Here is a 12,376-nt window from a genome sequence, read left to right as displayed (position 1 = left end):
GTTTTCTACATGACTTTTAATAGAATAACTTACTTATTGTAATCTCATTCGAGGACCTTAAGGATAATAATAAGTAAGAACTATATCATCGCAATGTACAATTCTTATGTCTCAAAATTTAAACATTAATAGAGTATTATAATTATAATTGACATAAGTATAAACATTTTAGGTACATTGAATAATAACAATTATATTAATAACAACACACCGATAGGGTATGACTGTTACCAATATAATGCTAATCTATTTAACAAAATTCGCATAATTGTACCCACGATAGGTGAGATTACAATTATACAAATCAATAATGTTTATGCTTAAGAGAATATGATACAATAATATCATGCATAAACAATTGTACTTAATTTACTCAACTTCGGTCATATTGAAATAATAGAAAAATGTGCTTAACAATATTTTAAATTAGCACATCATAAATATGACTATAATAGTCAAACTATTCTTTACTTAATAAATAGTTTAGGGTATCAACGAATCCCTAAATATAGTAATTTATAGAATGTTTGATGCAAGAATATATGAGATCGAGTCTGAGAGTTTTCATAATCATAACACTTTAAAAGAATATTTTTCATAAGTGTTATTACTATAAAAAATATTTTGACATAGAATATTTTAGACTCAAATATAGAGAATATATGATTTAAAAGAGTATATGATTCTCGTATCAATTTACATCAAAAATTTAGAGATTTCAAAAGTAATTTAAATCCCAAATTTTTATGGGTACAGAATAAATCAAATCTTCTTAAGAATATTTTGTACGCAAAAGAAATTATATTTTCATCCCAAAAGAATATAATATATACTTGTTAATTTGGGAAGTAAAATTCCTCAACACATTAATCTTGATCTACTTGTATCAAAATAAAATTCCAAAAACTTTACCAAACAGTATAGAATAATAAATAACTATTATTTGGCAATTAACATGATAAAAAATTGGAATTTTCTAAACATCCCACGCGCCCCAAAGCAGATGACACGTGAGGGCTTTCAACAAGTTTTTTTTTTGAGATTAATTGGAATAGACTGACAGTGTAAAACAACTTTACACTATCAACCAATTAAAATCACTCAATTAGACACATCATCTTAAGTGTTAAAAAAAGAAAAATCAAATAAAATATTTTCCAATAAATATCATATCTCACGTTTCTCAATTAAGGCATTTGATTTAGAAGTTTTCAATGTTCATTTAGAGGCTTTTGCATAATGAAGAGGCTAACAATCAAAATGGTGTGGCATTGAGCAGAATTTTTTGAACATAGACCATCACAATAATGCTTCTATTTTAGTACCAGTGCAATATGTGACTATTTCTCCCTATGGTAAACATACTTTTCGCAACTTATATACCGACATACAAACTTCATAATCTCCTATCCATACTATTTCCATCCAAGACATGGTATACAAGTTTCTAAGATTCCTTTGTGAAAATTCAATTGTTTTTCTCCTTCTCAACCCTTTTGTTTTAAAAATGAAAACATGTTTGTAAATGTGAACATGTTGTAGCCTTAATCTACAATTCACTTCATATCACTATTATGATTATCACTTATGAATTATGATTTGACAACACAGATAGTCTCAATTCATATTTAATTTGATGGAAGAAGATATTGAAATTTGACTCTTTCAGGAAGAGTTTACTACATTTCCTTGGCAATGATAATTTGAGCTCCAAAACCTTCCAACTAACATTACATAACCTATAAGTAGATTCTGCTACAAAATTTTGATTATCGTTCAAAATCTAAAGTATGAAACAAAGTCATAGTGAAAATTGCTAAACAGAATGGGGAAAAAATCAGCGTATATATGCTCAATCTGCATCCTAACTATGTCTTCCTCCAAATCATGAAGAAAGAAACAAATTTAAAAAAAAAAAGTTATTGATTTTAGAGAGAGTGAAAAAGGAAGAATATTGATGATTGGGATGAGAAAGAAAGGCACCAAAGATTAAATCTAGGATATGGCAATTAATGGAAATGATTTTATTTGATTCTTCCTTATTTTAACAATAAAGATGATGTGTTTAATTTGGTGATTTTAATTGGTTGATAGTGTAAAGTTGTTTTACACTGTCAGTCTATTCTAATTAATCTCTTTTATTTTTATTTTTTATTATATTTATAATATGTGCGTGTGTTACACGCGCCGGGTAACTTCTTCTCCGCCCGGATGGCATAAAACGGGTCGAAACGACCCACGATTGATCCGATTGGATATCGCTCATTAGTGGACGAAATTCGATGATTCAAGTGGGCTTGAAATAACGATTGAGAGACAAAGGGAAGCCATGTATCAATTTTGTGAATTATCGATCCAATCATAAATTAAAAAATTAGGGTTCATAGCAAAACTCAATTGGAAAACAGTTTCGTATGCCATATGGAATGAAGGATACACTGTTCTTATAATTTCATACAACAAAGTTGTTTACGGCAAAATGAATCATTAGAGATAATTCATCAATGTTGTTGTAGGATATAAGTATTACGATGTAAACAACAACAAAACTGGATTATATTTACCATCAATTTTTAACAATTTATGAATCAATTTATGCATATGATCAAGAATAATAGACGATCAGTATATAGATTGATGCTATGATAACTTAATTTAACAACAACATGATTCTACTGTACGGCTAAACAATCACAAGAATTTCTTGATCAAAGTTACTATTCAAATAACAACAGCCATAAATTGTATTTATTTGGCTCTGATACCAATTGATAAAAGTTTAAGAGTTTAGTCATGGATCAGTAGATACAAATTATAGCATATCAGTATCATATCAATATCGAAGAAGGAAGAAGAATTTGTGTACCTTTAAGATTTAGGATTCATGAAGGATAACTGTCGGAAGAATGAGAGGGATGACTACCCTCATTCCGTTTAGCACCAGAATGTTCAGAATGGTCAACCGTGTTTAACCGTCTGATGGGATGACGTTTAAATAGCTAAACGGCTGAGGGCAGAGACCTCTCATTGGGCTTAGCTAAATGGTCCAACCCATCACGGTCCATTTAGAAAAGAATAGCCCAATCACACATATTCATCAACTAATTAATGCACAACACAATAGACCATAATTCATATTATAATATTAACTTATAATAATTTATTATTGTCAATCCATAATTGATTAATTAAATAATTAATCCAACAAGGTGTTCTTCTTCAAGAGAGGTTATCATATTTAATTTGTTTATCCCACTGCAAGATTGGTCATGTAGGGTTGCTATGATGTTGAAAGACTTAAAAAATAACCAATTGTAGTTCAAACTCCTGCTATTTTGACCAAATGTTGAATCTCTCAAAATGTATCTTAAATGGACATATTATACTTGAAAATTTTAGATTTTTTTTTATTTAAATGAAGAATTTCGAATCGGATACTCATTATTTACTCTTGAATATGATACTTTTAGACAATATTTACGTTGATGAATTATATAACCTCAATAAATTTTCATATAAATTAAAAATTATGAAAAATAAGGACATCACCAATTTGTTATAATTTTAAATAAAAATGTAAATGACAAGAATGTGGTTTGGGCTTAGATTTTGGAGAAGCAAAATAACCAATGAAAAATAGTCGGTTTGTTTTGGTTCGATTTAGTTATTACAATATTTTTTTTTTCACAAAATTCTAACCGATGAAGAACAAGTTTTTTTTGGTTTGACATTTTTAAAAAGTGAAGAAATTTATTTTAAAAAATCTAGAATAGTAACATTTTTCAAGAACTATAAGCTTTTTATACTATTAAAACTAACTCATAAGCTAAAACGAGAAAATTAATATTTAATGATTAAAATATTTTTGGAGTTAATTTTGATGGGTTAGTTTGATTTCTTTAAAAAAAAAAATAATCATTAGAAAATACATGAATACGACATATCTTTTAAAACAGCACTATTAATATAGTGTGAAATAAATGTAATAATAATAAAATATAATAGTTTAGTTTGAAGTTTGGGTGATCAGGTTTGAATTACGTGAAACTGATAATCGATTTGGACCGGGTTTAATTGGTTTGACCCCAAGGATAGAAAAAAAAAAAAAAAACAACAACAACAAACCAATATAATCGACAGGCACGAAATAAAAACCACAAGAATAGCAAGAATGTATTAATTGCGCACTGTTTTATTTTTTAAAAAAAATAAAAAATTAGCAATTCTTTATGTTATAGAAATCATGTTGTGTGTGTCCTCGTGAGCTTAACTCAGTTGGTAGGGACAATGCATAAAATATGCAAGGTCCGAGGTTCAAACCCCAGCCACCACAAAAAAAAAAAATCATCATAACCGTGTGTGTTAAAATATGAACGACTTAAGATACAAGTGTACATTGGAAAATGCTAGATATCCCGAAGGGATCACGAAGCAGTGCAATAGTTGTTTCACACCACTACCCGCTGAATCCCACAAAATCCGGAATTCATTCAATGCAGCGGTTTTTGCCTTTTTCACCGATAAAAAAACACACTTCGGGATATTTCAAGAAAAGGAGTGTGGCTAGATATAGCATAACTCTTGTACATTTCGTGTTTTTTAGTTCCAGTAATAACTATCATTATCCATAATTTACATGGTTTAATTTGGATCTTTGAATTCATCAAATCATTGATTTAGTTCCTACACTGCATTTGAGATCTCTGTTTGTTTATGTACGAAGAAGACTCGATTGTAAAAGAGAGTAAAACTAATAATATTAGGGTTTTATATTTTTTTACTAAAAAGAGAGTTCTTACACTACAATCTAGATCTTTGTAAAAATTTAATCGGTTCTTATAATGGTGTTATTCCAACTCACTTGGTGTGTGTCTGGTTAAACCAAAGAATGTGATGGATAGAGTTTTAGGGACTATATTCTCTACAACTAAAGGAAAGTCCAATTAAATCCATACTTTAAAAAGTGGAATACTTTAAATATTAAATGCAAAATTTAATTGTGTGGATTGTTACACATAAGAAATATGATAAATTTCTCACGAAGGAGATCGATCCATTACAAGGAAGTTAAAGCTCGCGGCACATCCAAATGACGCATCGAACTCCTTCATATTATTTTGATCTCCACACATTTTTTGTTTGGTGGGGTCAAAATCTGCACAATGTTTAAAGTAAACTACCGTGTGATACTTCATATTGAGTTAATAACCTGGAAATTGTAAAAAAAGCGTGTACATAAAATTGAAATTGAAATTAACTTAACACAAGAAATGTATTTTGACAATTCCCTTCAAGTAATGGTAAGTTAGGCAAAGGTAAATATAGTCAAACACGAGTTAATTGAATCTTTTTCAAGTCTACTAAGGTATATGAAGATCACCAAACTTGGTCAAAGCTCCATAAAAACAAACAATTGGGCAAATGACTCGCTTTCTTGTTTAAACCTTCACTAACAAAAAGAAGGCTAACCTTTAATGGTGTTGCTGCTGTGAAGGTGTATTTTGTTGTTGGACTGGTTGTTGTTGTTGTTGCTGCAAAGGTGAATTCGTTAAGGTGACATCGATTGTTGTTGCGGCGAAGGTGATTGTTGTTGTTTCAATCATTATAGTTACCGGTTGTTTTTCAAAAGTTGTTGGTTGTTGTGTTGGTTCTTGACGTTTTTGTTTGGGGGTTGTGTGCGAGCAGTGGAATGTAGATGATGGAAGTTGTTTGTGTGGCAGCTTGTGGCGTTGGTTGAGGTTTTTTTTTTTTTTTTTATGTATGTTAGGTGAGGGTTTTGGTACAACTTTTATTTTCCTTTGTATATTGCTACTTTACAACTCCTAGTCTAGCATTACTTGTGCTGGTTAGGATTCATTGTGATTTTAATAAATTCTATTTTAGCTTATTAAAAAAAAAACAAAAAGAAGGCTATGAACACATAGCCACGTTTTAAAAGTGTCCATCCTGATAATATCAATGTAATACGCCTCGAGGTGGAAAACTGAAACGTAGACAAAATAGTTGAGCAAGTTTCATTTCTATAGGTTACATCTTTTTGACCAATACGTTTTTTTTTCTTTCAAAAAACACAATCAATCAAACAAATTAACTATTTCAGATATTGTTATCTCTCTATCCTTTCTGTATTTATCTTTCATTTATGCATTTCTTAATTTAATATAGCTCGAACATCCCCAAACCAACATCTTTGGAGTTGTCAAGAAACTCGCTTGGAAAAATATTATCAATGTTGAGAGCTATTAGACCAAGTGCAATGGTGGTGTTGAAAGCCACATTCAACATGTTGAAGCCTTGTAATGGTGAGTTGAAGTTGGATGGAAGATGATGTGGAGGAAAGAGGTGATGAATGCATTCAACAATGTTGAGTTCTGAAAACTGCCAGACCGAGACGCCATGCATCAGTTTTTTATTGGCCAAATTGGGCGCGTGTGGCACACGCGCCGACAAGGGAGAGTGAGGCAGGCAGGACGCGGAGAGAGAAGAGGGGAGAGGATAATGTTGGACACGTGTTATTTTCTGATTGGTTGTCTGAATATTTATCAACTTAATATTTTAAACTCAATTATTTCATTGCAATTTTTTTTTATTTTTTTTTACCAAAATTCATGATTTTTTTTCTCTATAAATAGAGACTTGGTTCATTTGATTTGGACACGAAAAAAAAAATAAAGTTTTTCATTATCTTAATCTTATTATTATCCTTCTATTATCTTTTCTTTTGAAGTATTTTTTTTTAGTGAAATGGATCCCAATAAATTATTTAAATAAATTTTGTTTTTACAAAAAATAAATTGTTAAGTGTTTTTTATTTTAATTTAATTATAACCGATAATTGTAATTTTATGTAATTATAAAAACAAAAATATAAAATTAAATAAGAATAAGAAATAAAAAGTGGTGGGGTAGAGTGTTGAATGAAAAACCATTGGAGAGGGTAAAAGTTGAATGAGTTTTGAATAAGAGAGAGAAAATGATGTGGAGTGTTGGGAATTGAAAAAGTGGGTGTTGAATGAAAAAACCATTGTAAATGGTCGTAGCCGATATCTCGACAAACTTTCAAATTCTGCAACAAACGCGAATACACCCTCTGGTCACTATTATAAGCAAAACTTTGCATTTTAGATTCATTCAATAAATGATGTATGTAGTCTATAATAAAGATTATATACATCATTAATTGAATGAACCTAAAATGCAAAATTTTGCTTATAATAGTGACCGGAGGGTGTAGATCTATTAGGCAGCAAGAAACAAACCTAATTCATCCGTTGAAAAATGACTTGCAGTTTTTTTTTTTTAATATATTGTTGTTGATTAAAAAAGACAACGACTGTCGACTACAAACAATTAGTATTAGCGGCATATAGTTGACTGATCACATCCAGATAATACAAAGAAAGAAAACTATATTAATTAATGATGAGAATAAAATCAACCCAGAAGTTACTATATGTGTCTATCACCTACACTAATTGTGTTATGTATCACATAAACTATATTAATTAAGGGAAATGTTAACTAGTGCCCTCGAGGCACTGGTTAAGGAAACAAATATAGTAATTTTGCATTGAGAATTGTGAAATTAATGCATTAAAAATTTAAAAAGTATCTTTTTTGATTAGCAATTTCTTCTTTTGGTTTTCTTAACCAGTGCCCCGGGGCACTGGTTAACATGACCCATTAATTAATCATGAAAGTTAAATCAAAAAGTTACTATATAGGAGTGTCTATCAACCTCACGAATTGCTTTATGCAACACATAAATTGTACATGTATTTTTAAAGAGTTGTCCATTGGTCGTTGACATTAATATAATACCCTAAACAATTACACTTTGCAACCCAACTAAAAGCCACCATTTTCTTGTACGAACAAAAGCACCACTCAGTTACTCCGCGAAATAGCCACGGTATCACCTTTATTGCGCGCATTTTACTACTCATGCTCATGCATATATCTACTCTTACTATCTTCACTCTCTTAATTCAAACCATTATTTCCCAATCCCTTCTTCATGCATTAATTTCTATCATTCTTGCATGCACACACCAAATTACATTCTTATCACCCTTTTACTCAAACTACATACATAACTTTTGCAATTATAAGTTTCATTAATTCTAACAAGCATGGCTTCTTCTTCTTCTTCCAAAAGACACCCAACATACCACGGAATTCGAAGCCGGGGAGGAAAATGGGTGACTGAAATCCGCGAGCCTCGTAAGACCAACCGCATATGGCTAGGCACATTCCCTACCCCTGAGATGGCAGCTGCGGCTTATGATGTCGCGGCTTTGGCCCTCAAAGGCGGGAATGCTGTTCTAAACTTCCCTAATTCAGCTAGCAAGTACCCGGTGCCGCTGTCCAATTCACCGGATGATATTCGCAATGCTGCCACTGCTGCAGCCGAATTAATGGCGGCTGAAGCCGCTAACATTGATGCTGACTTTAATGGTAGGCCTTGGTATGAAACTGAGTTTCTTGATGAAGAAGCTATATTCTCAATGCCAAGATTGATGGAAGAAATGGCTGAGGGAATGCTGCTTTCTCCTCCCCGAATGAATCCACCACCGTCTGAGTACTTGCCTGAATACTACACTTCGGGAGAAAGTTTGTGGAACTATTATTGATCTCTGCATCTATATATATAATATATCATATAATTATATTTATAAATTCGATCTTTTTTCCTTCCTAATCCTATAAACCAATCAAAGTAATAAAATTACTATATATATAATGGAGTAGGAAAATGCATGTATGATTAATGATGTTCAAATAGTAATTAAATTATATATTTCTAAGCTCTTCATTTATTTGCTTCTTCAAAAAAAAAGCTCTTCATTTATTTATTTTATAGTAAAGTGTGTAAGTAAAGTGTACCCGACAAAAAGTAGAAGTTTGAGACAAAAAATCAAACCATCACCACCAAGACAAAACCAATTACTATAATGGATATGCATAGAGAAGACTATTGATTGCGATGCAAATGTTATCAAAAGCGTGTTGGTTGCGGAATGATAATATGTGCTGAAGCAACGTTTTATTTTTGACTTTTATCATTACTTGTATTGATCTTTCAAAAAAAAAAAAAATCATTACTTGTATTGATAACGAAGGTTTTAATTTTGTATTTGCCTCCTGTTGGAAACCAACATGAGTGAGTCATTTTTGTGTGTTCTCACTAAAGATATTTGTTAACTAAGAAACCCATAAAACAAAACAACATCTTTTTACTAAAGAAAAAGTTACTTGACAAATATATATATATATATATATATATATATATATATATATATATATATATATATATATATATATATATATATAGGAGATGTATCAAATGAGAGGACTTTTAATGTGAGAGGGTGAGAGGAGCAAATAAGAACCATTGGATTAAATTGACAGCTGTGATTAAATAGGAGTATTAAAATCAGCACGTATGAGTTAGCCACCTCTCTCTCACCGTTGAACTCCCTCTCTATGGGGTATTGATCATGCTTTGTTGCATATCCGGCATCAAATTACAACTAATTTATATTTTCATTTTTCAAATAGTAACTTGTTCGTGATTTAAAATGAATAATAGGGGTTAAGTTTAAAATAAAATATTCAAAGAACTAATAAGGTGGATCGATTTGAATAAAAAAGGAAGGCAAGCTAGATTTATTTTTACAGAATCAAAAAAGTAATTTGGATTTCATTTCATGATATTATAATAATGATTTTTAACCGTTGTCGGTTTTACAATTGTTTCAATTTGGGAAAAATTTAATCCACTGGTTTCAAGATATGAACCATTCAGAAAATTGGGAGTTTCAAATTTTAGAAAGAAAACAAGGTTTCAAGATATGAACCATTCAGAAAATTGGGAGTTTCAAATTTTAGAAAGAAAACAAAAAGTGTGCGAGAAATAGAAGGCAATGAAGAATAGAGAGATGATATCAATGATATTTATAGTTGACGAAGATGGATGAGGTTTGATAGCAAGAACAATGACGAAGAAGAAGTTAGATTGGTTTAGGAATGCAAATAGACAGCACGTGAGTCATTAAAGGTCTAGCTTAATCACATCCATACAAATTAACACAGTTTAATCTAAAGGTTACCATTTACTCCTCTCACCCTCTCACATTAAAAGTCCTCTCATTTGATACATCCCCTATATATATTTGAACAAATCAAAAACTTGACAAATATATATTAAATGAGCATACATCATAATTGTCCCAGTGAACAAATGTCAATTGGTGGCAGCAATATGTAAGAATTGGAATTTAAATCATTTATTCCTCACTTATTCATTTTAAATGGTGAAATTATAACCACTAAAATTTGTTGACTTAAATGTAAATAATTTATATTAACATAAATACTTTATATTAATTAAATTATAATAATACAAAAAAAGTCTGAAAAAGGTTGAATATTTAATATAAGTGAATATTAATTTACATTAATTTTAAAAAGAACTATATTAATATTAATTTAAAATATTAATATATAAATTAAATTCATAATAAAAACAGAATATTAATTTCTTTTCTTAAAGGTCTCGCTATTTGCCGCCAAAAAGTTATTGGACTATTGTCGTCCTCCATTTTGGTGGTTCTTGGAGCTCTGTCGTGGACCACTGCCGACATACCACCATATTCACAAATATTTAATCATAATCATTTTTTAAAATTATTTTAATTATTATTCAAATAAAGTGAAGATAAACTCATTTTGAGATAAGATTTCTTTTTCAAATGTAAAATTTGCTTTTGCATAGTATAAAATTATTACAAAATTCAATTAGTCAAAACAAAAAAAACTAAGTCAAAAAAACAAAAGCGAAATTCAAAGAAATTAATTCCTCCACCCTCACCTACAACTCTCAACCACCAACCATGGCAACACCACCGTTCTCCCCTCTCTTCCATTCCACAACCTTCTCTTCCTCCCCCTAACCACTCCCAACCACCACAACACCAACGCAAAATCGCAATTCAAAACGAAGAACCATCGAATTTGAAAATTTAACAGTGATATCACATGTCAAAATTTGAGAATTCAATGGGATTAGGATCAACAACAACAACAACATCTCTATCATCCAAAATTCACCCTTCCAATCATCCTCCAGAACTCGATTCAACCTCTTACGGTCTTGAAAAATTCAAACTCTACGAAACCAAAGCAGTTAGTATCATTTTCAATTTCATTTTCTTTCGTAACCGTATTACCTAACATTCATCGATTAATTTTGATTTTTTTTTTGTGATTGTGTGGAGGTTTTATTTAATTGGAAGTGATCAGAACAAGAGATTCTTTCGCGTATTGAAAATTGATCGATCAGAACAGTCTGATCTTAGACATAATTCGGTTCCTCTAGAAGCTGTCGGGAGCAGCTCATTGTCGTGCCTTGTGCACCGGCAACCACTCCCTGTCCTCGTCAGCCTTGGGTGTTACAGGAGGCGGTGGCTGGTATGTTCTCTTTGGGTTAGGGGGAATGAGGTGAGGCTTGAAAGTGGCGGAGAAAGTTGTGGGCGTGGGAGGAGTTGTCAGAGGAGTGTATGAGTTTACTTCATGAAATTGCTTTGCAGGTTAATGCCGGTGACAAATGGTTGTGGCATTTAGATCGAGTTACTTTCAATACCTTTTCTGGTTTGATTGTCTACTCCTTTTCTGCCTATAAAATTGCTTGTGTAAATATGATCCTCTATTTTGTATTCTTCTAATACCCTATTGTTTTGTTTTGTTATTTTATTTTATATTATTTTTATATAAAATATTTGTGTTTTTCTAACGGTGTGTTTTGTGATTTATTTGAATGTTGTTTGAATGGTTATCATCTTTCTTATCACGTGAGCATCATACACATGATAGAATAAATGTGTATCTTACCACTAACATATTATATTCTTCTCTAACCACTTAGCATATCATGTTTCTATCATATTTATACATCAAACAGTTGAGTCCACCGTGAACTGTCATTTTATACGTGACCCATAACACCATAATTAAAAAAACAAGGGTTTGGTTAAGTATTTAATTCCCACAAATATGTCCAGATATGTTTTTAGCCTCTATAAAAAATCATACTTTTTGAATAATGCCATGTATGCCGACAAAAACAGCAACGAATGCCTCGCGAATTACATGCCCACAAAAATCACAGGCGTGTAGTGTGTCTTCAAGGCCATTCATTTATCTCATACATTATCACACAACTTATATGATTAACCTTCTAAACATCGTCAATTGCATCTATCATCACCTATAACCTCAGCCCTTGCTTTATTAACTCCTTTTATAGCCTTCTCCCATTGCTTTATTAGATTTGAGTGTCTAAAATTGATCTCAAAATGACAGATTTAAAGGTTGT

The 12,376-nt window shown here is 31.1% G+C and overlaps 1 protein-coding gene across 1 annotated transcript; it reads left to right on the top strand.

The window, feature by feature from the left end:
* Positions 1–7,976: 7,976 nt before the first annotated feature.
* LOC146901566 (ethylene-responsive transcription factor ERF026-like) lies at positions 7,977–8,815 on the top strand. Its single transcript, XM_085735607.1, has one exon. It carries the CDS (start codon positions 8,133–8,135, stop codon positions 8,631–8,633), a length of 501 nt encoding a protein of 166 aa, XP_085591733.1. The 5' UTR covers positions 7,977–8,132; the 3' UTR covers positions 8,634–8,815.
* Positions 8,816–12,376: the final 3,561 nt, after the last annotated feature.

The sequence above is a fragment of the Medicago sativa genome, chromosome 8 (assembly GCF_051527215.1).
Source record: "Medicago sativa cultivar Bolivia chromosome 8, Bolivia_mono, whole genome shotgun sequence".
Classification (NCBI taxonomy): domain Eukaryota; kingdom Viridiplantae; phylum Streptophyta; class Magnoliopsida; order Fabales; family Fabaceae; genus Medicago; species Medicago sativa.
The sequence above is the reverse complement of the archived record's forward strand: the minus strand, read 5'-3'. Positions and strand labels throughout refer to the sequence as shown.

What these genes read in the sequence shown, in the direction of transcription:
- LOC146901566 (XM_085735607.1), top strand. Translation starts at nt 8,133, where the DNA reads ATGGCTTCTTCTTCTTCTTCCAAAAGACACCCAACATACCACGGAATT.